The sequence below is a fragment of the Ahaetulla prasina genome, chromosome 5 (assembly GCF_028640845.1).
Source record: "Ahaetulla prasina isolate Xishuangbanna chromosome 5, ASM2864084v1, whole genome shotgun sequence".
Taxonomy (NCBI): domain Eukaryota; kingdom Metazoa; phylum Chordata; class Lepidosauria; order Squamata; family Colubridae; genus Ahaetulla; species Ahaetulla prasina.
Genome location: NC_080543.1, coordinates 82,516,290 through 82,543,876, shown reverse-complemented (window position 1 = coordinate 82,543,876; position 27,587 = coordinate 82,516,290). Strand labels below are relative to the sequence as shown.

Sequence of the window (27,587 nt, the reverse complement as noted above, 5' to 3'; positions counted from 1 at the left end):
CTCTGTTAAATCAGAACAAAAGCAGACTGAGATCCAGAATGACTGATAGCCATCTCTGTGAAGTCCTTCGTGTCTCAACCACCAAACTTTCTCCTGACATCCCAGCCATCCTTCAATCCAAAGGACAGCATCACTGCTCCCACTGAGAGCAATGTTCTTCACATTATAGGCGAGTTAGAAATACACACAGTAATCATGTGTCAATATGTCACCTCTTGTGTGTGGCCCAGGCCACACATGAATTTACTAGGCTTATATACTGTTTGTTGTCCAGCCGCATGCCTTTCTGAATAATTATATTTAAAAATATTACATTAAAAATCAACATAACACAAACACACACGTACACAAACATAGAGATACACATGCACATATATATAACTCACACACATATAGTATACTTAAGCCTAAACTGTGCATAGGGACTACCCAGACGGCTGAAAAAAGTGATTTCTGACAGGTTCTCACACTTTTGACTGGTCCTCACACCTACAACTATCTTTACATTTTGCACCCTATCTTGTAACCGTGGTGAAGAGAAGCAGTTGTGAAATGAGTGATATGGTTGTTAAAAATGCTGCAATGGGCATAAATGTGAGGATGGTCATAAGTGTGAGGACTGGTCAAAAATTACTTTTTTTAGCCCTCTGAGTAGTTTCTATGCCCATAGCCACATCCACTCAGTCACATGAGCAGTTAGCCATGCCCACCAGTCACATGACCACCAAGCCACACCCCAAAATAAGCCACGCCCAAAGAACTGGTACGAAAAAATTTCAGCCCCCCCCCTCCCCCCTTGCTTATTTTTCTGTATTTGGCCCTCACTCAAAAAACTTTGGACACCCCTGTTCTATGTGTTTCACTCCATTAACTGCTACACAAAAAAACAAAACAAATAATAATAGTACTATGCTGCCACCTATTGTTTCTGATTGGTAGTTCTCCTTCAAACTGACTTTGGTAGGTCTCCTTCAAACTGTCCACAGAATAACTAAGAAGTTTCTTAGCAAGAAGCTGAAGTTCTTCCAGAGTGATTTAAGGTTTATTCAACAATAGAGCATTGATGTTTGTATTGTTTCTAAGCATGCAATGAACCACAAATGATAACAACTATATACTGTGCAAATCCACCTCATGGATTTACATGGGTAAGCAAATTGTGTGAAAATGAACATTATGTTTTATAATTTCACATTTTGAGAATCAGGAAAAGAAACAAATCTCATTCTGCAATACAGGTAGTCCCTGGATTACAACCAACCGTTCAAAGTTACGGTGACAGTGAACGAGTAGTTCAGTAGTTATGACTGATCCTCAAAATTCCAGCAGTCACAGCACCCATGTGGTCACATGATTGCAATCTAGGCGCTTGACAATCAACTCATATTTATAACTGTTGCACTGTCCTGTGGTCACATGATCGCAATTTTTGACTTCCCCACAAGCTTCCCACTAGTAAAGTCGATGAGAAACCAGCAGGGAAGATCACAAATTGCTCTGATAAGTCTCCTCCACCTATGCACCTCCCCTAGCCCCTCTGCACTTGCCCTACATCAGCCACCTATACACCCTCGCAAGCCGCTTTGCATTCAGCACTGTATCTCCCTGGATAGTTGCACTCTCTCTCCCACCTGGCAGCCACACCCTTGCACATTCTCCTCAAATCTTGCTGCACTGAAGCCACACCTTCCACATCAATTGTGCCCACTCCAAGCCACACAACACTTATGCCACACCTCCCCAGCCACTCATTTACTTTCTCCCATTTGGCAACAGCCATCCCAAGTCCTGCTGCACTCACACAACACTGTTCCTGAGCTTCAATGTGCTCCTTGGTAACTCGCACACCTCCTTGGTCACTGAGGCACCCTTTTCCACCAGGTAGCAGCAGCACCCTCATACACCGTCCTCAACCTTTGTTGTGCTTGTGCCATGCTTCTCTCACTTAATGATGGCCCACCAGGAATTGCTCTCCTAAGAGATGCAGTTATATTTACAACAGTGTCACTTACTGATGGAAATTCTGGTCCTATTTGCTGTCATAACTCAAGGGTTACCTGTATATTAACAGTACCAGTTTTAATATTGTAAAGTATATGTATGTGTGTGTAATGCATACATACAGGTAGTCCTCGAGTTATCACAATTAAGCCCAAAATTTATGTTGCGAAGTGAAACATTTCTTAAGTGAGTTTGCCCCATTTTACAAATTTTCTTGCCACAGCTGTTAAGTGAATAGTTGCGTTTGTTATGTTAGTAACATGCTTGTTACGTGAATCTGACTTCCCCATTGAATTTGCTTGTCAGAAGGTCCCAAAAGCTGATCACATGACCCCAGGACTCTACAACTGTCATAAATATGAACCAGTCGTCAAGCATGTGACTTTTAACCATGTGACCATGGAGATACTGCAAGGGTTGTAAGTGTGAAAAACAGTCATAAGTCACTTTTTATTTTATTTTATTTGCATTTATATCCCGCCCTTCTCCGAAGACTCAGGGCAGCTTACACTATGTTAAGCAATAGCCTTCATCCATTTGTATATTATATACAAAGTCAACTTATTGCCCTCAACAATCTGGGTCCTCATTTTACCTACCTTATGAAGATGGAAGGCTGAGTCAACCTGAGTCAACTTTTTTCACTGCTGTTGTAACTTTGAACTAAATGAACTGCTCTATATAGTACCTAAACATATTCCTAGAACAAATTTCCTATTTTATCTGACAGAATGGTATCTTCCCTAATAAGCTTTATTACCTGAAATTTTATCAACATTCATATTTTAAAGCAGTTATTTCACAAAAATAAATACCTATCAAGAAAGTTCAATTTCCATCTGCCTAAATGCTACAGTATTATTCTGTATAATAGCAACCTTTAATGAAGACTACTACCAGGATTATAATCAAAGCATCGAGAAATAGATATGACCATACTTTGTATAACTGCAAGGCTTATACATTTAAAAACTAATTTATAAAACATCTGGGATTAAAAAGCATCCTCATCAAACTGCTTTAAATATAATTGTAGTTCAAGTGTTCACTTCTGAATACAATCTATGAGCTCTGCTTTTCTGTACAATCCTTATTTGATATAGCTATGGCATATTTTTAAGCAGGAAATGCTTTTGTCCAATGTGTGCATGATCCTGGGGACGATGCCTACTTTTCTTTTTAATTTCTACCCAAGCGAAGAAGAAATGTTTAAATTGCTATTAAACTGGATGCCTGAAGTGAGAAAAAGTAAGAGGATCTTTTGAATGCAGATGCCCAAAGAGGTATAAGGGAAAGGGAAAGGGAAAGGTTCCCCTCGCACATACGTGCTAGTCATTGCTGACTCTAGGGGGCGGTGCTCATCTCTGTTTCAAAGCCGAAGAGCCAGCACTGTCCGAAGACATCTCCGTGGTCATGTGGCCGGCATGACTCAACGCCAAAGGCGCACGGAACACTGTTACCTTCCCACCAAAGGTGGTCCCTATTTTTTCTACTTGCATTTTTATGTGCTTTCGAAACTGCTAGGTTGGCAGAAGCTGGGAAAAGTAACAGGAGCTCACCCCGTTACACGGCAGCACTAGGGATTCGAACCGCTGAGCTACCGACCTTTCGATCGACAAGCTCAACGTCCTAGCCCCTGAGCCACCGTGTCCCTGGTAAAGAGGTATAGTTACATGAAAAAATAAGATTTTGTTTGCAGTCTCTCTGCCTCCAATATAGAGGAATAGCAAATCTCCTTTCCCACTTTCCTTTCTTTGAGGAGCCCTGCACAGACACACATCCCAAAAATGCTCCCTCCGAAGCTTCCAGCCTTGCAATCCTGCACAGGAAAGGGGGAGGTTTGCTCCAAAGCTGCGGCAGAGCATTGCACTAGTAGGTCTCCACTGGTAACATTGAGTTGTATGTCTTGCTCCAGTGAGAGGAGTGCAAACCAAGGACTCAACGGCCAGGGAAGATGGGATTTTGGGGTGCAAACGAGGAACGGCCGATCTCCCTCTCCCTCTCGCTGCAGGGCCGCCATAGACCTTGCGCAGGACAGCACAACTGCTGGCAAAGGGGGCCCTGGCAGGCTGGTGACAGGGAAGGTGCTCCGGAGATCTGGGCAAAGTTGCCACACGCCAGGCAGCAGCAGTCCCGTAGGGCTTCTGAGAGCAGCACAGGCAGGATGGCGAAGAGCCCCCACCATTCCAGCAGAAGCACCAGGTGCAGCATGCCCAGCAGCCGGACAGAAGTGGGGAGCCAATTCCAATGTGCCGCACGGCTTTCTGCCTCATTGTAGCAGCAGCCTGAGCAAGACCCGAGTTCCAGGCCTGGCGGATCCAAACTGTGGTCACCGCGTGCTCCAGACCCACAAGGTGAGCTGCGGAAGAGAGGGGCCTTCAGCTGCGAGGTTTCCTGGTGTTGTGGGCAGAGCTGGGGCTGACAAGAGTGCACCAGAAGCACCTCCCAGAGAGGTGCCCAGGTGCCCAGAGAGACAGAATGAGAAGCAGCTCCTGGCCCTTGCTGGCTCAGCTGATCTGCGGGGACGCGATTAAGGGACTGAGCCTCCATGAGGTGACCGGGGAAAGGAAGGGCTGCCTTGTGTACTGGCCACACACCCCTCTTCATTAGGGCTTATTTTGGGGGTAGGGGTTATATTAGGCCCATCCCAAAAAATCAGGCTAGGGCTTGTTTTCAGGGTAGGTCATATCTTCGGGGAAACACGGTACTTGTAGCATACAATTTGTCAACCCATAGATAAGCATCAACTACAAAATTCTTGCAGGTTAGAAACTTAGTATTCATGGTAGGAAGAAGTTCAAACACACCATTATAGAGAAGACAGCTGAAGGCACCAGAAGCTTTACTGGCAGAAGATATTCAAAGTCCCTTGAGAAATTAGTTTTGTGATTGACTAAGAGAACATTATGTCCATTATTGGAGTTGCTACATAGATTTAAATCAAAGTATCATTTATATTGCTTTGTTTCAATGCCGTGTTTTCCGAAAATAAGACCCTGTCTTATATTTTTTTGATATATTTTTTTGAAATAAGCGCTTGACCTTACTGCCATGTGCTCAAAATTTATTTATTTTATTTAATTTATTTAATTATATTTTTATACTGCCCTTCTCCCGAAGGACTCAGGGCGGTTTACAGCCAGATAAAACAGAACAACAGAATAAATACAAGATAAAATAATATTTTAAAAACTGTTCTGTTTCCCTTCCCCCAATACTCCCAGCAAAGAGTCCGTCAGAGGCCTTCCTTTTTTTTCCTTTTATTTACATAGATACATGTCCTGGCCACGTCTACCCACGGGCCTGCCAAGTTTCTGGAGATAACGAGGAAATTATAGATAAGGCCAGAATTACTCACGAATATATTCTTCCCTCCATGAATTAGCTCGCGCCAAATTCATTGCTTTGTCCAAGACAAAAAACCAGGAAGTCCCGCCTCCTATTTATAGTCTCTGCAGATGTCACTGCATGACAATTATGACTTGGCTTTGTCCCAACTCTTCCGCTGCTGCGCACGCCGATCAAGCCTTCGTAATCTTGCGTCCCTCCAAAACTGTTCTTGGGGCGTTGCCAAATCAGAAGAAGGCCCGGGAGAATCAGGCCTTGCCGGCCCCTCCCTTTGAGTGGGTGCCAGGGAGGGAGAGGGCTCAAGAGAAGCAGGGCTTGCCAGGTCTTCTCCCTCATTTTCTGAATCATCCGAGTCCAGGAGTCTGGGTCCAGGAACCTGGGTCACAACACTATCCCTCACCGCAGGGCCCTTCCCCCGGGGCTGACGATCGGGATGCGGTCGGGCTGGGTTCTGCTCATGGAAGGCCTGCACCAGGTCAGGGGCATGAACGTCGGAGGCATCTACCCAGGAGAAATCAGTCCCGTATCCCTTCCACGCGATCAAATATTGGAAACGACCCTTTAGCCAGCGAGAGTCTCGTACGCTGTGGACTTCGTATTCCTCCGACCCGTCCTCGGCGACAGTGACGGGTGCTGTTGGGCACCGAAGGGGACTCGGTGTGGCCTCAGGAACCAGAAGGGACCGGTGAAAAACGGGGTGGATCCGCATGGATCGTGGCAGGGTCAGTCGGTAGGCTACCGGGTTGATGACTGCCTCGACAGGGAATGGGCCGATGAATCGGTGGTCCAACTTCTTTACCGGCCGGTCGGACGGGAGGTGTTTGGTGGAGAGCCACACCCAGTCTCCAACTGCCAGCGGGGGCGTTGCCCGTTGGAGTGGGTCGGGATGCCTCAGGACGGGTTCCGTGACGAAGGCTTTCTTGAGGGCTGTGAATGCTTCTTGCTGCGGGGGACCCCACCGGAATGCAACCTTCTTCCTGAGGAGCTGGGTAAGTGGAGCTGTCAGTGTGGCGAAGCCCGGGATGAAGGTCCGGTAGTAGTTGGCGAAGCCCAGTAGGCGTTGAACATCCTTCACCCGACGAGGGGCTTCCCAGCTACACAAAGCTTCTACTTTACATGGGTCCATGGCTATGCCCGCGGGCGAGATGATATGCCCGAGGAATTCTATGGAAGTCCGGAAGAAGACGCTTTCTCCAGCTTCGCATTGAGTTGTTGCTCCCGCAAGCGTTGCAGAACCAGACTGACGTGTCGAAGGTGGCTTTCCCTGGACCGGGAGTAAATCAGGATGTCGTCGAGGTAGATAACCACGAACCGATCCAACATGTCTCGGAACACGTCGTTCATGAAGTGCTGAAAAACGGCGGAGCATTGGTCAACCCAAATGGCATGACAGTGTATTCGTAGTGTCCGTATCGGGTGCCGAATGCCGTCTTCCATTCGTCTCCTTCTCGTATCCGCACCAGGTTGTAGGCCCCCCGGAGATCGAGCTTGGTGAAGATCGTGGCCTCCCGCAACCTTTCCAGTAGCTCCGGGATGAGCGGCAGGGGGTAGCGATTCCGCACCGTAATGGCGTTTAGCCGGCGGTAATCACAGCATAGGCGCAAGTCCCTGTCTTCTTCTTCACAAAGAGGACCGGGGCCGAGAGGGACTTTGAAGGCGGATGAACCCTCGGGCCAGGTTTTTGTACATGAAGACCCTGAGGCTGGCCAACTCCGACACCGACATCGAATACAGGCGTCCCACAGGCAGTGGTGCGTTGGGCAGAAGGTCCACGGGCAATCGTAGGGCCGATGCGGGGTAGTCGGTCCGCCTCCTTCTCGCTGAACACGCCGGGCGAAGTCCGTCAGCTCAGGAGGCAAGGTGATGGCAGCGGTGGGGACGTTCTGGCCGGCACAGGTGTGGCGGATGTGATCGACGCACTGCAGACTCGGGAAAGAGATGGCGTTCGCGACCAGGCCACCTGAGGATCGTGGGTCCGCCAGGCCAACCAAGGACCAAGGGAAAATGAAGGTCCGCCGTGACATAAAACTGGATCGCCTCCTCATGGTCCCCAATAGCCAGGCGCAAAGGCTGGGTGGCGAATTTAATGGGGCGGACACCAGTTCTCGTCCATCAATTGTCTCTACCCGCATCGGAGGGTCCACGGAACCACGGGACCGCAAACTGGGTCACAAAGGCCTGGTCCATAAAGTTTGTTGTGGCCCTGAGTCCACCAGCGCATGCGCCTGGAGCCCGTCCGACTGGTTCCCCAACCATATCCGTGTGTCCAGAATCAGATGCCGAGGGGCCCAGAGTCTACTTCCGCAACGCGTCCAGTGGGGCTTAGTACGTGCCCGACCTAGGGTTTCCCGAGGTCGGGCCTGCTCGCTTCCGATTGGTCACGCTGTGATTCGGGACCGGCGTGCGTGCCCCACTTCGCTTTCTGGGGCAAGAAGCGGCGTGGCGGGCTCCCACAGTACAGGCACAATCCCCTTGGCGCCCGGTTCCGCCTCCTGGGCTGTTAGGCGAGGTCTGGCGCTCCCAACTCCATGGGCTCTTCCGCAGCGGTTACAAAACGTGGGGCGACCCTGGGTGCTGGTGGTGCAGGAAGTGGGGTGCAGATGTCGACGGAGGGTCCCGGGGTGCGACGGGACGGTCGCCGTTGCAGACGGGCATCGAGGCGGAGACAAAGGGCACCAAGTTGTCGAGGGTCCGCGGCGCCCACGCGGGCCAGCTCGTCTTGCAATTCCTCTGAGAGTCCCTCCTGAACGCTGGCCCACCAGCGCTGCATCATTCCAGTCAGAGTCCTGGCACAAAAGACGAAATTCGGCGATGTACTCCTGCAGGGGGCGTTTCCCTTGACGGAGTTCCTTAAGGCGCCTGGTTGCCGTCAGCATTCGAACGGGTCCTCATACATGGTGCGAGGTGCTGCCAAAACGCTGTTGGTCCGCCAGCAGGGGCTGTCCTGGAGCAAGAGGCGTGGCCCATCGAGCAGCCGAGCCGGAAAGAAGGTTAATCACGAAGGCCACCTTAGCCCGGTCGTCTGGGAAATCCTCTGGCCTCATAGCCATGTAGAGCTGGCACTGTCCCAAGAAGGTCGGGAACATCTCAGGCTGCCCAGAAAACTTATCCGGCACAGTTATCGGGCACTTGCGACGAGGAGGAGGAGTGGGAGGATGGTGGGGGGCTGCAGGCACATTCCTGGCAGCAAGTTGGCCTGCCAAGTGAGCCACTTGCTGCTGGAGCTGTTGATTAGCCGCGTGTAGCTGCTCTAACTGCTGCTGTACCTGCTGCTGATCCATCTTTGGTGGAAGATGTTTTAGTCAGGTCTCGGACAAAATGTTCTGTTTCCTTCCCCAATACTCCCAGCAAAGAGTCCGTCAGAGGCCTTCCTTTTTTCCTTTTATTTACATAGATACATGTCCTGGCCACGTCTACCCACGGGCCTGCCAAGTTTCTGGAGATAACGAGGAAATTATAGATAAGGCCAGAATTACTCACGAATATATTCTTCCCTCCATGAATTAGCTCGCGCCAAATTCATTGCTTTGTCCAAGACAAAAAACCAGGAAGTCCCGCCTCCTATTTATAGTCTCTGCAGATGTCACTGCATGACAATTATGACTTGGCTTTGTCCCAACTCTTCCGCTGCTGCGCACGCCGATCAAGCCTTCGTAATCTTGCGTCCTCCAAAACTGTTCTTGGGCGCTACAATCAGAAGAAGGCCCGGGAGAATCAGGCCTTGCCGGCCCCTCCCTTTGAGTGGGTGCCAGGGAGGGAGAGGGCTCAAGAGAAGCAGGGCTTGCCAGGTCTTCTCCCTCATTTTCTGAATCATCCGAGTCCAGGAGTCTGGGTCCAGGAACCTGGGTCACAACAAAAACTTATTCAATTTGGCCCAGATTAAAATATATTTAAAACAATAAAACCCACTAAAAATTAAAAACCATATAAAATCTAAAATACTATGCCAGTCCTGCGCGAATAAATAAATATGTCTTCAGCTCGCGGCGAAAGGTTCAAAGGTCAGGAAGTTGGCGGAGTCCTGTGGGAAGTTCATTCCAGAGGGTGGGAGCCCCCACAGAGAAGGCCCTTCCCCGGGGGGGTCGCCAGCCGACATTGCTTGGCGGACGGCACTGAGGAGTCCCTCTCTGTGAGAGCGCACGGGTCAGTGGGAGGCAATCGGTAGCAGTAGGCGGTCCCGTAAATAACCTGGCCCTAAGCCATGGAGCGCTTTAAAGGTAGTAACAGGCACCTTGAAGTGCACCCAAAAGACCACAGGTAGCCAGTGCATCTTGCGCAGGAGTGGTGTCACATGGGAGCCATGAGCGGCTCCCTCTATCACCCGCGCAGCTGCATTCTGAACCAACTGGAGCCTCCGGATGCTCTTCAAGGGGAGCCCCATGTAGAGAGCATTGCAGTAATCCAAGCGAGAGGTAACAAGAGCATTAGTGACCGTGCATAGGGCATCCCGGTCAAGGAAGGGGCGCAACTGGCGAATCAGGCGGACCTGATAAAAAGCTCTCCTGGAGACGATCATCAGGTGATCTTCAAAAGACAACCACCCGTCCAGAAGAACGCCCAAGTTGCGCACCCTTTCCATCAGGGCCAATGACTTGCCCCCAATAGTCAGCCGCAGTTGTAGCTGACTGTACCGGGGTGCCGGCATCCACAGCCACTCCGTCTTGGAGGGATTGAGCTTGAGCCTGTTTCTCCCCATCCAGACCCGTACGGCTTCCAGACACCGGGACAGTACTTCGATAGCTTCGTTGGGGTGGCCTGGGGTGGAAAAGTACAGCTGCGTGTCATCAGCGTACAGTTGGTACCTCACCCCAAAACCACTGATGATCTCACCCAGCGGCTTCATATAGATGTTGAACAGGAGAGGCGAGAGAATCGACCCCTGCGGCACCCCACAAGTGAGGCGCCTCGGGGTCGATCTCTGCCCCCCTGCCAACACCGTCTGCGACCGGTCAGAGAGATAGGAGGAGAAACACCGATAAACGGTGCCTCCCACTCCCAAACTCCTCAGCCGGTGCAGCAGGATACCATGGTCGATGGTATCGAAAGCCGCTGAGAGGTCTAATAGGACCAGGGCAGAGGAGTAACCCTTATCCCTGGCCCTCCAGAGATCATCCACCAACACGACCAAAGCCGTCTCAGTACTGTATCCAGGTCGGAAGCCGGACTGGAACGGGTCTAGATAGACAGTTTTGGGGTAATTGACGTGCCACCACTCTCTACAACCACCACACTCTCTACAACCTTCACCACACTCTCTACAACCTTCGATAACCTTCGATAACCTTCGATAATAAGCAATTGGGCTTATTATCAGGGGATGTCTTATTTTGGGGAAATGGCAGGTCTTCCCCACTATTGCAATAACTGACAAATCCAGCTAAGAAGGAAAGAAAAGACTGAGGCAAGATGTAGTTCTGATAAGAAGCGTTCTAGTAACTTTTGCTGAAGCTCCACACAAAGTACTACAACAATAAAGGTCCTGTGGCCTGACATAAGGAATCACAACTATGGAAATGCTTGAAGCTGACCGACCTGTACTTACAGAATGATTCAAAGTATAATCTTAAAAATATTACATTAAACCTTAACATGAAATATACTGGAGAAAATGATTTATAGGCATTAGTAATATTCAGACAAAAGCAATACTAAAAGACCTAATGTTAAATCTTATAATCCATAAACAAAGTACGGTAAGTTGTGAGTAAATGATAACTTTATATAACAATTAACCAAAACTGAAATACTTTCAAATTTAATTAAGTCTGTTGTTTGAAACTCTGTGAAAATTTGACTAAGAATATTTTTCTCTCCTCCGCTCTTGTAGTTGTCTGTTCTCCTTTAAAAGATCTCTTTGAGACCAGAGACTGTTTAGCATATCTTCAAAAAAGTTGGAATGGAAGAAAATGATTGATTCAAAACTGGGAAGAGGCACCTTCTAGAGAGATTTTTCAGGGACAGCAGAAGACTGAAGGAAATGATAAAGTTTGCTTTTAAAAAGTCTGCATACACAAAAATCAGTTCTTTTAACATTTACAACACATTATCCAACAATTGGTTCCTTGACAGATTGCTGTTGCCATGTCTTTCTTTTTTAATAGACTTGAAATCTAAAATAAATATAATTGTACACGTTGCCATATACTTCTACCAATATCATTCTATACATTTATAGAATTCTATTAATATATCATTACAGAATTTTATTATTCTCAATAGGATTCATTTCTGGGTAAATAGATATAGGATTTGGGTTTAAATTGGCAACATAAAGAATATTTCAAAATATTTGAAATCTAAATTGATTCTCAATTGAATCAACATTCAGTTGGTTTATTTCTAAAATGAAATCTGGCAGTAAATCTATCATAATGCATTGACGTTTAAAGCTCAAAGGGTAATTCAAAAAAGCAAGCACTTTGACAAAACAAAGGCAAATACTTTCAATGAGTATTATGTGATAAATTATAATTGCAATATGTTCTCTATAATTATAATAGTGATTTTAGCTTAAGTACATTGTGCAAAGTACTAAATACTATTCTACATAATCTTTTTTATCCAGTGTTATATAGACACCAGGGACACTTGCTAAAGAATATGCAGGCAAAATTACCTAATATGTCCTTTGGCTTATTAACCAGGCAAAGAAGATTAGAAGATGCTAACACAAAATAGAACAAATACTTAAAAGAGTTATTGAAAAACTCATTGTAGACCATTCATTTAATGTACAATGGATTATCAGATGAAATCTACATGGTTAGAGGAAAAAAGAAGCAATGGCAGTAAGATTACCAGTTCCATTCAAAGACATAGTTGCTGAATAGATGATACCTCTAGCATGGATAGATATTCTGGCACTGGCAGGATGAAAAAGGGTAGCTATTTCCCTCCCTGGAAATTTCATCTAGAACATTTTTTCACTTGATATTATTGAGCATTTTTTATTTCAACCCAGGAAGATAAATGAGAAAAAGCTTTTTGACATCTGTATGTATTGTAGAAAAAACAAGGATGATTACATATTCCAGTAGTATGTTTTTAACAGTATGGAAATAATGTAAATAGAATAAGTAGTTAATTCAGACATAAGAGGCAGATGATGACAGATTTTTGGATCTCTTACAAGCCAGTGCTTAACATAACATAACATAACATAATAACAGAGTTGGAAGGGACCTTGGAGGTTTTCTAGTCCAACCCCTGCCGAGGCAGGAAACCCTACACCATTTCAGACAAATGGCTATCCAACATTTTCTTTAAAATTTCCTGTGTTGGGGCATTCACAACTTCTGCAGGCAAGTTGTTCCACTTATTTTTTGTTATCATTTTGTTATGTTTAACTGCTTTAATCATAACAAACAGTATTTTAATATATGTAAAGGCTGAATTATCCTATTACTGTAATTGGCATTCTGCCATCAACAGTACAGACATCAGCGCTAACTATATTCCCAGAACGGGGCATTGGCTTACCTGAACGCCCCTTCTTGGAGAGGGGGAAATGGCCATCAGGTGTGGGACATACCAAAGCTAGATGTCCTCATGGGTGGGATACTGGCGACTAGTCATCGCTGATCCAGATGAACTGCCTGTAGAACTCATCTCCTGAATGCGGCATCAGCCGATGCAAAAGCATCCACTCGATAGTGACGAATAAATGATGACGGATTGGACCATGTTGCGGCCCTACAGATTTCATCGATGGACGCTTGAGTACTCCATGCCGCCGATAAAGTGGCACTCCTAGTGGAATGGGCCGTGATATTCCATGGAATCGGTAGAGCCTGCTTCTCGTACGTTGTAGCAATAGCAGCTCTAATCCATCGGGCTAAGACAGACTTGGATACCTTCGACCCCAGTGACACTGGTTGGAACGAGACGAAAAGAGCTTCCGTTCGTCTGAAGGATGACGTCCAGTTGAAATAGATCTTCAATGCTCTCCGCACGTCCAATGTGTGCCACACTCTCTCCAGGGGATGGGAAGGATTCGGACAGAAATCTGGGAGTACGACCTCTTGAGACCTATAGAACCTAGTGTTGACTTTTGGAATGAAAACCGGATCCATCCGGAGCACCACTCTATCAGCCTAAAAGACGCAAAGATCCTGACGAACCAAAAGCGGCGATAGCTCTGAGATCCGATGGGCCGAAGTGATGGCTATTAGGAACGACACTTTTAAAGACAGGAAACGAAGTGACGCTTCTCTGAGAGGTTCGAATGGAGCCTTAGTCAGCCCTGTTAGGACCGCATTGAGACGCCAAGTAGGAAAACGGTGAACCGCCGGTGGCTTGATATTAAGTCGCACTGCGCAGAAACTGCTGAATGAGAGGCTCCCTGGAAAGAGAGGACGACGAACCACACCTCAGGACTGAAAAGAGTGCCGCCACCTATCTCCTGAGCATATTAGGGGCAAGCCCTATGTCTAGACCCTGTTGTAGAAATGCTAAAATGTCCAAGATAGATGCAGAATTAGCCTCCCTTTCGTGATTGTCACACCAGGGAACAAACGCACGCCATGTGGTGTCATAGATCCGTTTGGTGAAATCTCGGCGAACCGCCAGCATAGTAGGAATGGCTCATTCCTGGACCCTGGCCGCCGCTAAAATGCGCCGCTCAGTCTCCAGATGATTAGCTTTAGCCATTGTGGGTCCGGGTGCTTGAGCGGGCCCTGCACAACTCCACCTGATTGTCTGGAATCTTCCACGGCTTGCGTGTCGAGAGCGCTATCAGATCTGCAAACCAAGGCCTCCTGGGCCAATACGGGGCGACCAAAAGGAGCTCTGCCCATTCTGTCAGCAGTTTGCCTATCACCCTGGGTGTGAGCGGGAGAGATGGAAAGGCATATAGTAGGCCCTGAGGCCACTTGCTGCGGAGGGCATCCACCGCTTCCATTCCAAATGAGGGGAATCTGGAGAAGGGCCTCTGGTGGCTCAGACTGCTAAGACAGTCTGTTATTAACACAGCTGCTTGCAATTACTGCAGGTTCAAGTCTCACCAGGCCCAAGGTTGACTCAGCCTTCCATCCTTTATAAGGTAGGTAAAATGAGGACCCAGACTGTTGGGGGCAATAAGTTGACTTTGTATATAATATACAAATGGATGAAGACTATTGCTTAACATAGTGTAAGCCGCCTTGAGTCTTCGAAGAAGGGCGGGATATAAATGCAAATAATAAATAATAATAATAAATAAAAATAAGAACCTTGGTACTTGGTTGTTGGTTCTGGATAAAAATAGATCCACTAGAGGGCACCCAAAGCGGGATGATAAATCTTGGAAAATCTGCGGGGCCAAAGACCACTCTGCCTGATCTACGGTTTGATGACTGAGGGAATCCGCTCTCGTGTTGTCCATTCCAGATATGTGTTCCGCTTTCAAGGATCAGTGGTGTGACTCGGCCCAATGACCTAGAAGTAGAGCCTCGGTCATGAGAGCCCAAGAGTGAGTGCCCCCCAACTTGTTCACATGAGCCTTTGCTGTCATGTTGTCGGTAAGTACCAACACATCCGTGTTCAGAATTAGAGATTTGAAGTCTTGAAGAGCCAGAAAGATCGCCCGTAGTTCCAAAAAGTTGATTCCCTGTTGGGTCTCAGCAGGCAACCACTTGCCTTGGGCCAGATGACGGTCTAGATGAGCACCCCACCCCGACAGACTGGAGTTGGTCGTGATAACTCTCCGTACTGGTTCCCTGAAAAACGAGCCTCTGGTTACTGCGGCCGTTGTCCACCACTCCAAGGATTCTGTTACTTCCCTCAGTAAAGAGACACGATGATTGGACGTACTGATGAGATTCCTCTGGTGGGGCAAAAGGAACCACTGTAATGGCCGACTGTGTAGGCGAGACCATGGAATGATGTCATATGATGAGACCATCTTCCCTAACAACTGAGATAACTTCACTAAGGGAATTGACCTCGCCCTACTACAATTGGCGGCCAAATCGGACAGGTTACTCTGCCGATCTTCTGACAAGAAAACCATGGGTTCACAGGAGTCTGTTCTCGCTCCCAGGTGTACTATAGATGTGGACGGGATAAGGTGACTCTTGTCCCAATTAATTGAGAACCCATGTGACTGCAGAATCTGTATAGTGAGAGATATATCTCTCTCTGCACCTTCTTTAGAGGTGGACATTATCAGGATATCGTCAAGATAGGCTTGAAGCTTTATGGGGACCTTGCGAATATGAGCCATCAATACAGACATAATTTTGGTGAAAACCCTAGGGGCCGAAGACAGCCCGAAGGGTAAGGCCCTATATTGGTAATGAGACCCATTGTAGTGGAAACGGAGAAATTGACGATGCTCTCACCTGATAGGCACGTGTAAATAAGCTTCCGTCAGATCGATGGAAGAGAGGAAATCTCCCGGGCGGATGCACTCCAGAATGGTACGCAGAGAGTGCATCTTGAAGCGACGATTGGCTATGTACCTATTGAGGGCCTTGAGGTCGATAATGGCTCTCCAACCTCCCGACGGTTTTCTCACAACAAAAAGGCGGGAGTAAAATCCCTGCTTTTCCTGGTTTGGAGGGACATATTCGATGGCCCATATTTGGAGAAGATGGAGAACTGCCTCATCCATCAGCTTCCGGTTACAACCGTAAGAAGACAAAGGGCACCGTAAGAAAACCGTAGGGGGGTTGGAGAGAAACTCCAGAGAAAGACCTCTGCATATAGTATCTCGAACCCAAACATCAGTGGTGGAGAAATCCCATTGGGTATGGAAGAAGGCCAGCCAGCCCCCAATGGGGAGGTTGGCGGGATTATTATCTGCTGCGGTTGTATTGCTTCCCCCCCCCCAGAAAGATCTACGGTTGAAGAATTTGGGCCCCGATCTGACCTGACTACTTCGTTGGTAACCCCCTCTGGAGATGAGAAGTGCTGCAATCACTGATTGAAGTTCCTGAATTCTGGGCCACGAAAGGAAGGTGCGTATGAGGGACAAAAATAAGGCTGGTGCCTGACTTCACCTCTCCTAGACAGAGAAGGCATAACCTTCTTCTTATCACGAGTCTCAATCAAAATGGGGTCCAGCGAGGATCCGAATAACTGGGACCCCTCGTATGCCGATGAAGCCAAGTGCCATTTGTTCCTGGCATCCACACGTCAATTCTTGAGCCACAAAAGGCGGCGAGAGGTTACCATTGAGCCAATTGACTCCGCTGAAAATCTTGAGGCGTTTAGACTGGCGTCCGCCAAAAATTCCATTTTGCTGCAACAATTTTATTAATATCTTGGTGCGCCCTTACATCTGTTTGTGGAATCCTACCCTGAAGTTGTTTGATCCACATAAGGGCTGCACGATTGAAAAAAGATGAGGCTGTCAATGCCCTAATGACCCAAGCGAATGCTTAATGTGACTTCACCATGGAGCGATCCGCCCGCTTATCTTCTGGTCAGAGGGCCTCATCTTCTGGCCCCGTAACGTGTGATGTGGAAGTAAGTGCTACCACCGGGGCATCCACCTTGGGAACTTGTAAGATCTTGTCTAAATCCTGCGCACAATTGTAGAAATGCTTGTCATTGTTGTTAGGATTGGAACCAGATCCAGGACTTAGCCATTGGCATTGAACCAGTGTCAACGAATAGCTTTGGGGCCAGAATAGCCTCCACCGGCACCATTGGTTCTACAAAGAGATTGCCCGATGAATCCGGTAATGACTGAGGTTTCCCTTCACCCATAGTGGGGAGACCTAATCCTGTCGTGGCCTGTGCCTTGAAGAGAAGTGATCGGAAAAGATGAGGTTTGAATAGGCCCACAAAGGCTGGTTGGTCTGGAGCCAGACCTTCGTCATCTGACAAGGCTGCCTCTGCGACATCCTCTTCTCCAGAAAATGACTCCTGGTCGTCAACCTCCGGAGGTTCATCCCTACGGGAGAGAGCTCTAGTGGCTGTAGTGGCGGACTGCCCACCTATGCGGTCACGACGGTGAGGGGGATCCTCCGACTGAAGACATTGAGCCACTCCCTGACGAATGGCCTCTGAGATCATGAGACCAAAGGAATCAGGGAGTTGAAGAATTGGTTGTTGAGGCAAAGGGGGATGAGTTGTCAGGTTTGGTGCTTGATTATTGGGCCTGACCGGGCCCAAGCCTAGCCCTGATGATAAGTCAGTCTGAGATAGGGTCCGGAATAAAGGACCTATATCCGGAAGATGAGGAAATGATACAGGAGACCAGGACCCCTGTTCTTGGACAACTGAAGCCCTAGGTGGGCTCATAGATGCCACTGGGAGAGCGGTGGTTTGGAGATGCAGATTCATTGGCCCTCTCAGAGGCTTTATGGAATATCCTCTCTAGAGCCTTGTACCGCCTTTCTTCCACACGTGAGCCCTTTTTTGGCTTGGTACGTGTGGTAGAATGACCCCTTGCCTTATTAAGGGCTTGAGTATTAGATGGACCCTCTCCAGGGTCTATGAAATGCCTGAAAAAAACCCAGCCATGGTTGTTTCATCAGGGACATTACCGGCTCTGTCAGCCATTTTAAAAGGCTTCCCGCCAAAAAAAGACAACTGTCCCAGGCCTGACAGGGAAAATGGCCGGCGCAAATTAACTCACTGTGAGTGAAGTGATCCCGTGGTGTAGCCAAGAGGCGTAATAATGCAGGGCTGCCTTGCCTGCAACGTCTGTCTTCAGATCGCAATTATAAGTCTTTTGGATGGCCAAGGGAGTCTGGCAGGCAATAAAAAAGAGGGCGGCAATTTAAAATCCTCCGTGAGGCAAAAGCAAGCCTCTGCAGCTGTCCGCTCCTCAGCGCGCCGAATTTTTAATGATCGCTCGCCCACTGGGCTGCAAACGCGATCGTATTTTAAATGCTGCCTCTAAGAAGGCCAATCCACAACTGGCTCTGCTCCCGAAACTGCTTCCAACCTCAAGGTTACTCCTCTGTTGAGGACTGCCAGATCGCTCACCCGCTGGGCTACAAACACGATCGTAGAAACAAATGATTTCCTGCAGCAAGGCAGGAGCCTTCGCTCCGATAATTAGCCTTGGGCTCTGAGATCGCTAGCCGAAGTTAGCTTCAAGCGCGATACACAAAAAAATTCACACTTTCACTTCCTGAGCCCAGCGAGGCAAGCTGACATCTTCAGCCTCCAGCAATGCTAATTTGCATTAGCGGTTCTTCTGGCGCGCTTCAGGGCAAGCCCATGATCGCAGCCAGGTGGATTCTGCTCAGCAGCAGAATTAAGCCTCCAAGGGCCTTCAGCGGTATCAGGATCAAGTCCCTTCACGCTGGCATACAAAAATAGAAATTGAAATCGCTCCTGCAATAGCAAATTAAAAGAGAAATAATCCGACACGTCCGGTCCTTACAGGACCGAGTCAAAAAGCTGGAGAACATAAAGGAGGTGGGGACAACAAGAAAAGAATTCAGCAGACCCGGTCCAATTGGAATCAAGGAGATAAACCCACACCTGATGACCGTTTCCCCCGACAGAGAGAATGTGAGCTCATAGTACATTTTACTTGAGTAGCTTGATTTTGTTAAATAATGAAATATTTGAACAGAATTATAGGCATATGGTGAGCTTTGTGAGTTTTTATTGATATTCTTGAATATAAGACATGACATTAATATCAAAAACAACTTAGAAGGCTTATCAGATATATTAAAATGCCTACTTTATGGGAAAAAATTCTACCAAGTTATTAGACCAGTGCAGAACTTCAGAAAAGGCAATTTAAAGCATGTCCAGTAGCTCATGTTGACATTTCCTTAAACCAAATGATTTTTCACTTATCAGCAATAGCCATACAATCCCAGAAAAAGGTACAACTTGTTTAAGCAGCTGCCAACAGCTGTTAAATGAAATCATTCCAAAAACTTTCTAGCTTTTTCCTTAAACCAAACGTATCTTTTTCACTTATCAGCAATAGCTATACAATCCCAGGAAAAGGTACAAATTTCTAAGTAGCTGCCAATAGCTGTTAAATGAAATCATTCCAAATAAACTTTCCAAATAAACTTTCTAGTTTTAAATCTAGTTTGCCTACTATTTGATTACAAAATAATTTAATAGAACATATTTAAAGACTTTTGCACATTAAATTTGCAATTTTATGACAAAGTATTTTCTTTCACAAATTAAATTGAATCTAGCATATGCCATTAAATATTTACCCAACCAGATTTAGTTTTTCCCATGATCTAGAAAAGAAATCAAAATTTGAGTTCAGGAAAAAAGTTGTTTATATCAATACTGTAGCTATTCTGCAAACATCTATATCTCTTTTTCATGAAATTATATTACTAATTGTCAAAAAAATTCCCAGTTTAGGAATTAGGAGTACCCTGAGAATTTATTAAACTCTTGAAAATAAAGTCACAATTTAAATGTCTGGAAATTGTGACTTCTGGTGTTAATGTTTCCTTTTACTATCCTATTGTTTCAACTTTACCTGTTTTCCCCATGGTTAAAGGTCTGGTCCTCCCTGTCACAATAAAAATACAAATGTTGCCTGAAAAGTTCACTCTTCTGTTTCAGTAGAATTGTTTCCTGTAAAGCAGTAATACAATAGATTAGGAAGAAAGCACACACACAGATTTATTGAAGGAATCATATTATTTCTAACCATACACACAACACATACACACATACAAGTAGAATTGCATTTATATTAGGATATTACAGTACTGGTAATTATAAATTCAATGCTTGCTCCATTTAACATTACATAGAAATTGACATTATTTGCTTTAGTTGATTTACATCAGTGGTAGTCAACTTGGTCCCTACCGCCCACTAGTGGGCGTTCCAGCTTTCATGGTGGGCGCTAGGGGTTTTGTCCGATACTGAAGCACTTCCCTTTTTTTAATTTAATTGACTTTTTAAAAAAATTTCATAGCATTATTTAAAAACATTTTCATTAGGTTTTCATAAAATTCCCTGTGACACTTTAAATTTCTGAAAATATACTTTTTGTATAGCCCACGCATAAGTTTAGTTCGCGTTACATAAGTAAAACTAAATGGCGCTATAGTGCGACCACAAACAAAAAAGTCTGATCCCAGAATAGATTGCACATCTCCCCCTATACCACCCAGCTGTAACAGACAAGCAGAGCTGGTAGCCGGTGCCCCTCCCCGCAAACCTACTTTATAAATCCCATTACTGTGGAACTGGTGGGTGGTTAGAAAATTTTACTACTAACAGAGATACAAAAGTGGGCGGTAGGTATAAAAAGGTTAACTACCCCTGATTTACATCATAAAACAGTTGCAGTGATAAAATTGTAAATCTATAATTTTATTTATTGCACAAGTACATCCAAGATAATTGGTCTTAAGTCAGTTAGATCTCTTATTTCTGGTGTTCCACTTAAATAATGCCATTTATTGCTCCAACCTTTCTGAAAAGTGCAATCTTGATAGATGCTTGAAGGTACATATTTATACCTTTTAGCAATAATCAGTTAGGTCAAAAGCTGATGATGACTAAGGAACAAAATTAAACCCCATTTGCCATTTATCTGTATGAAATTTGCTGAAATAGAAATATGAATGCAATAATCCACAACATCTTTTGTGGTGTTTATACCTTGAACTAATAATGTTAAGTAATTCTGTATGTTACTTAGAGATTATTGCTGCTAAATTATATATAACTTATTGCAGGGTAAACAGGGATATACCCTAAAATGACCTAACTTGCTGAAACACTAACATTCATTCATTCACAAATAACAAGTTTTACAGAGTTCAAAGATTCAGATACAAATATAAATTTTCTATATTATTTAATTGTGGTATAAGTTATGTACTAATTTTTCAAGAATTGCATATATATGAATACATGAACAAATTCTTGTTCCCAGTCTTACAAAATTGCATATTAAATTTAGAAAACTAAAATCTGACCAGATTAATCCTTATAAAATATTTGAGAATCAGCTAAAATAGTTAAAATATGAAATTTGAAATGTTTAATTTGATTATTCCGCATACTGGCATAATAAAATGAGTAAGACTATTTACTCTTCATGATGACACTAACTTTCAAGTCTCACACTTATGGATTTTAGGGGAAAATCTAAATTTTAAATATTATTTTGACAACCTTTAAAATTAAAATGCATTGTATATAGATTGTAATAAAAATCATTATTTCTTCTCAAAAAATGAAATTCCTTAGGACGATTATGTGTGAGCAAATACCGGAGTAAACATTAAGGTATGTATGTATTTTAGTTTCAAAAGTTCATGTGCAAAAATGCTAATATGAGAATATTTGTAAAAATATACAAATAATAAAGCATACTTTTCTATAAAATTAATTTAACAAATGAAAATCCATTTCAATAAAAGGAAATAGGAGCTACTACAAAAAGCTGTTGAACTCAAACAGATTTCAAAGCTATCTTACAAACTGAAAGGTGATCCAAGTCATCATCCTCTTTATGAGCAGTCAACTTTAAACCACTTGTGTTTATCTTTCTATTGTTGTTTTTCTAGCCAGCAGCAGATTACACTTGCTCCTGTAATAAAGATTCCAGTTCAATAGTGATTACATCTCTCTAAGCCACTGAAGTGCTTGCTGGAAAAACATAAAAAGAATTCCAGCATTTCAGACAAGTGAGCATCTAGACAGAGACAAGACTGTCAGCTAACAGAGAAGCCCCATCCAAAGGCAAAGGTTGGCAATAAACATTGACAATAACCTATTTCATAGCCTATAAAATTCAGCCCACAAATTCATCCATAATTCTAGTTCTAATGCTGAAGATTAGGAAATAATTTATGTAGCAACTTTCTAAAATAAAGTACAATGGGCAAAAATGTACTTGCCTCATCATATATTGGAGATACAAATTTTTCAAAGATGGGGATTAATTTCTCTTCCAAACAGAATTTTCCATTTCAGATTCAACATAGAAAAAGCACTACTCTGATTTATACTGTTACTATAAATCATAATTACATGTCAGTGCATCTACAACACAGCATTAATTATTCATGTTGCTATTTCCCTCCCCTTCTCATTCATTAAAAATTTAACATATTATTAAATACATCTCTTGGGCTTTGTTTACAAATTGCCACAACGTCACATACTGGGACCATGTATTGCCAAGAGTATTTTTACCCTTAATTGCCAGAAGAGAGAACAATCATAAAATGTCAACATGAAAGTACAATTTTAATCAAATGAAACTATCTCTAATAATGTAGAATAACATAGAATAACTGTATGAACTTTTCTAAGTCTAAATTCAAGATTTCAAAATTAACAAAGAGGAAATTTGACCACTGCTATATTTTAAAGAGCTATGTGCCTTTATATGAGTTAAGTAATTGAGCCAGCCTCATAGTTTTATAAGGTAGGATTTATTTTGCCTTATTCCAGGTTGATAAATGATTTAAAACTTGTTTTGACTGAGGAATAAAAAGCAAAATGCTAGCTAAACTATTAATTTTAAATTTGTAATATTTTAAATTAGCCTATTAACATATATCTCAGTACATGGGGGAAGGAATGCAGGCAAGAAATTTTAATTGTAGAAAAATAGGCCTTAAGTATCATTTTTAAAATGTGCTGGATTACTACTTTAATTATCAAATGTCATATGTCACACTAGAAGGTGAAGTGGTTATTTATACAGTTAACTATAAATTCAACTGCGACAATTTACAGAAAAATTCATCTCAAGCAAAATGATTTTGGTAATTAGAAAAATTAATGACACTGCTATTATTTTATTTATTGATATGTATTTTTTTAAAAAGTTGAAAATATGTGTACCCATAATCCTTTTCCATTCATGTAATTTAGTATTCTAAATTACAGTGATCTTAAAGAACATGATTAGAAGGAACATTCTTCAGACCAAGAAAAGAAGTAACGTTTATTCAGATTATAACTGCTTTGTGAATGGTACAATGCGCAGAATTTGAACAAACCATACCTGTTCAAATTGCTTTTTTGCCATGGTACTCACTGATTTGTAGTGATAAAATCACTTTACTTATGCCTTCCAAAAAGTTACTTTAGAGAGGGATAATTTTGTAAATACGTTTACAGTGACTAGAATTTTACATGTGTACTTTAAGAGTCTTTTTGGAGTTTGCTGTCCTTAGCAAATCAAATCAAATTAAAATCTCAAAATTGTTTGTTGAAATTCCAATTCAGTAAACAGAAATTGCTTTACTAATAAAACACTCTAGGAAAAAAGCCCTTAATTGCAAGGATCAAGAACATTTCTTATTTTTTCCCACATGCTCTGTAATAGCTTGAATCATGTAAGTTTGAATCGTCATGCACTATTTAAACTAGAAGTGAGGCAGAAGTTTTTATATTGCTCTGAGACTAGAATTATTTTTCTGAAGGACAAACCCAAATACATTTACATCTGGGTTTTTTTTTCAAAAAGCTCTAGGTCTTTCATTTAAGACCTTTCAATTTAACAATTCATTGATAGTACTTCATATCATAAATAAATTGTAAACTTTTTAAACAATAATTTTCTACATAAAGAGCACCATCCAATCTTATCAATTTAGTTAAAATTAAAGCTGCAGTCCTTCGAAACTAATTTTCTCTTACATGCATTTTATATAAGCAAAGAAATATTTATAAACTGTGTATAAAATATTTTTATTGTAGAAAAATATAAGTACTGAACTAAACATTCCTAGATGTGTTAAAATGAAACAATTTTTAAAGAAAGGCTACAATAGAGAAAAAAAATTAATGTATCAATTATTGCAGGCCAAATTATAATTTGTATATCCTAAATCTTTAGGATGTTGTTTCCTCTTGTAATACAACTCCTCGTCTTTGTTTTTTTCTTTAAAAGGTTTTTCACAAACCTAAAATAAAGTCAGGTTTACTTTATTACAAGCAGATACTGCAATTGATGTACCTAAGCAGATAAGTAACTTGAATATACCACAAATAACTCTTACAAGAATGGAATAAATTTAGTACTAACTCACCCCTAAATATTTAAAATTCTTGCACTCCAATTGCAGACACTCCAATTGCAGACTAGAAAACTTGGAACTCCGTCGCCTTCGACAAGACCTAAGTTTAACTCATAGAATCATCTATTGTAATGTCCTTCCTGTTAAAGACTACTTCAGCTTTAATTGCAACAACACAAGAGCAACCAACAGATTTAAACTTAAATGTTAACCGCTTTAATCTAGATTGCAGAAAATATGACTTCTGTAACAGAATCATCAGTGCTTGGAATACTTTACCTGACTCTGTGGTCTCTTCCCATAATCCTAAAAGCTTCAACCAAAAACTTTCTACTATTGACCTCACCCCATTCCTAAGAGGACCATAAGGGGCGTGCATAAGCGCACAAATGTGCCTACCGTTCCTGTCATATTGTTTCTTTTTCTTTCTTTTTTTTCTTTTCTTCTTCCTATATATATATTGATGCTTATAACTCCTAATATTTACTCATATATATGTTTATATACTATATAATCCTTTTTATATGATGTTGTGACAAAAATAAATAAATAAAAATAAAATTTTAATAGTAAAAGTCATTATCCCAATGACATAAACATGCTTTGTTCCATCATAGTTTGATCACTATGTTAAGTACTGAGTTTTAAAATATACTTTCAAACTTTGTCTGAATGAAGATTCTCTTTTGTACCACCTGCAAATGGATAAACAAGTAAAGGGGGAAAATACAGTAATTAACTCCATATAACTTATCTTCCCTCAATCAGCCATGTATAGTGTATGCAAACATATATCAGAAAACTTAACGGACTTGGGCAAGTCATACTTGCAGGTCCACAAAAAGCATCTTGTGTGATTTTTACTCTTTTTTCACAGCTAAATTGTAGATCAAAGAGTTCATTTCTTTGCATTGATTTGCTTTCTTCTAAACACATTACTATTGGAATATTACAGCAGCAAACTGCATAGATAAGAATAAAGTGAAATATGCTTTCTTTAACATAGAAATTGCTGCAATAGCAGAATTAATTACTAATTCTAATTACTAATGTAATTCAACCATTATAGAGCTGGAGGGAAAATTGAAATATCAACAGTGAATTAGTTAAGTTCCATAGCCATATTATTTCCTATCCTTTAAAAAACATTAAAAAGCTATTTTTATGCTTTCATCCCAAACATATTGCTTTTACCTTAATGCCATTTTAATGTATACTTTAATGGGTATAAGCCTCAAAAGTTATTCAAACTTTACAAATTAAATAAAAGTGGTTAGGACCCAAACTTGGAGAGACCATGTTCTTATAGGACTAAGATTTAGAAAAGCTGTATCAGTACTTTGATTACAATGTTTTTAAGTTTTCCCTAAACTATTTTTAGCAGCTCAAGAGAAATTATAAGGATCAACTGATCGAACTCAATCACTGTGTACTTACTGGCAAAATAACATGGATTTTCATCTAAATTACAATTTCGCTGAAACATGTATTAATCTTACTGAACTTTTACATTAAAAATATTTGTTTTTTTATTAGATTTAGATTAGAATATTAGATTTTTATTTAAAGTAATTATCTGTGCAATCTTACATGCTCAGAAACGTACTCAAGATTTTGTGCAAGGAAAATAAAAATATTTTGATGGAGACTAGCTACTGTAATTTGCAGACACAAAAAATGATTCTATGTATTATTACTTACAAATATTTCTCCCTGTGCTCAATGGGACTTGCTCCTCTGTAGGTATCTTCAGTATTAAAACCATACAGTATAATGTTTTGTATGCTTACTCAAAAGTAAGCTATCCTAAATTGTACTGATTGCACCCTAGGTCAAAATTCATAAAGAAAATAGACAGAGGTTGTTTCTTGGAAGAAATGAATGGGATCAGAAGTCTATTATAGCCAACATACACCCAAATACAAAGTAATAAATTTCCTGAAACTTCTAGTTCCTACATGGAAGAGTATTTCTAGGCTCAATTTTGCACTAGAGAAGCATTGTGTTTCTCTGTTAATATACCTTCCACTCTACCCCAAGGCTCTTTAGGCCAAGGCCAAGCCTTATTGACTTCGGAGAAAGATTGGCCTTCATTTACAAGACTAGAAGCAAACACCGCACTTATCGGTTACCAGAAGCAAAGAAAGTGCATCTATTCTTTGGGTGCCTTTGCCCGGCCCAGCAAGATAAAGTAGCTGCCGCAACAACAGCCAGTCCACGAACAAGTGAGTTTTAGGTATTACTCGCATACAGTGCTGTACTTCATGTCAAAGAAGGGGAACAGGAGGAGAGTCCTCAGCCAGAGGAAAGCTATATCTCGTGTCCACGTCTATGCTATTGTCAAGGCACATTCAAGCAAGCCAAAAAATAAGAGTCAATTCAAAATGCGCGCTCGGGGGTCAAAATAGTGCAGAACTGCCGCGAACAGCTTTAGTCCTTGAGCGTTTACCCGAAAAGCTTGGGGTGGGGGACTCACCTTTGCCTCCTCTTCTTCACTGCCCACGGTTATTCCCGCCCTACTAAAGTGAAATTCTTGTTAAGCAGCATGCCCTACAGAAAAGCCAGCATCGTTACCAAATTTAGCTAGGGCTAAATGCGACAGCTGTGCTGGCTCAGCTCTGGTCAGGAGGCGTCAGTCGCTCCTCTCTCCTCCGCTTTCAAATAAAACCGCGCAGCATTTAAAGCGCCCGTCCAGAACCGGCTCTCCGGTCGACCTCCACCTACCGGTAGTAGGGCTTTCCAGAGAGAGCGCGAAAGCGGGAGGGAATGAGACCTGCCATGCCCCCTGCCTAAATGCAGGGGTGAGTTCCCCTCTCGCACCTCCTCCTTCCCCTTCTCAAAGAGGATTGCAATTTCCTCTCTTTCTTTCCTCCCTTCACCTTTTGAACCACCAGAAAGGTGGAACTGAAGATTTAGCTGAGGGAGGGAGAGCGGGATTATAGATCCCCTCGTTAAAGTAAACAACCAAGGACTGGGGAAGGTAGCGCCCCCCCCCCAACTGCCCCAAGACCCAAAGGGAGGGTGCAAGAGGCCGAGAAGAAAAGGCAGCTCGGGAAAACCTGAAGAAGAGACAGTCGCCTAGGAGACTGGTTGGGGGAGGTGGAGGACGAGTATCCGGAACAAGTCACCCCAACTAGGCGAGAGGTGGCAGATGACTGCTGATCTGACATCAGCGTTTTCCCTTCTCAGTTCGCGTTTTAGAATGCGGAACCCGGGAGATCCCGCAGCACAGAGAAGAGAAAGCGGTGTCGAAGAGGGGAGGCGGCTCCAGCTGCGCCTGCTTCTCCCTCTGAAGGTAAAAATGATCGG

At 43.3% G+C, this 27,587-nt stretch overlaps 2 protein-coding genes across 14 annotated transcripts in view; one reads left to right on the top strand and one right to left on the bottom strand.

Moving 5' to 3' along the window:
• The window catches only part of RAI2 (retinoic acid induced 2), a 234,139-nt gene that overhangs the window by 138,990 nt on the left and 67,562 nt on the right, over positions 1–27,587 (top strand). For 2 of the 10 annotated variants that reach the window (XR_009155511.1, XR_009155519.1), the window contains 2 exons: positions 21,490–21,528; positions 24,327–24,498. The exons of 1 other annotated variant lie outside the window; for it this stretch is intronic. The gene's annotated coding sequence lies outside the window, so the exon portion shown is untranslated. Of the gene's footprint in view, positions 1–4,012; positions 4,356–21,489; positions 21,529–21,809; positions 24,499–26,318; positions 26,741–27,587 lie in introns of those variants that run through there. 7 more of the 10 variants (XR_009155516.1, XR_009155515.1, XR_009155512.1 and 4 more) reach the window with 7 other exon arrangements.
• The window catches only part of SCML2 (Scm polycomb group protein like 2), a 97,790-nt gene that overhangs the window by 70,041 nt on the left and 162 nt on the right, over positions 1–27,587 (bottom strand). For 2 of the 4 annotated variants that reach the window (XM_058186573.1, XM_058186575.1), the window contains exon 2: positions 19,757–19,854. In XM_058186573.1, coding sequence (XP_058042556.1) covers positions 19,757–19,769 — 13 coding nt within the window. In that variant the 5' untranslated portion in view covers positions 19,770–19,854. Of the gene's footprint in view, positions 1–19,756; positions 21,481–25,979; positions 26,106–26,754; positions 27,570–27,587 lie in introns of those variants that run through there. The other 2 variants (XM_058186572.1, XM_058186574.1) reach the window with 2 other exon arrangements.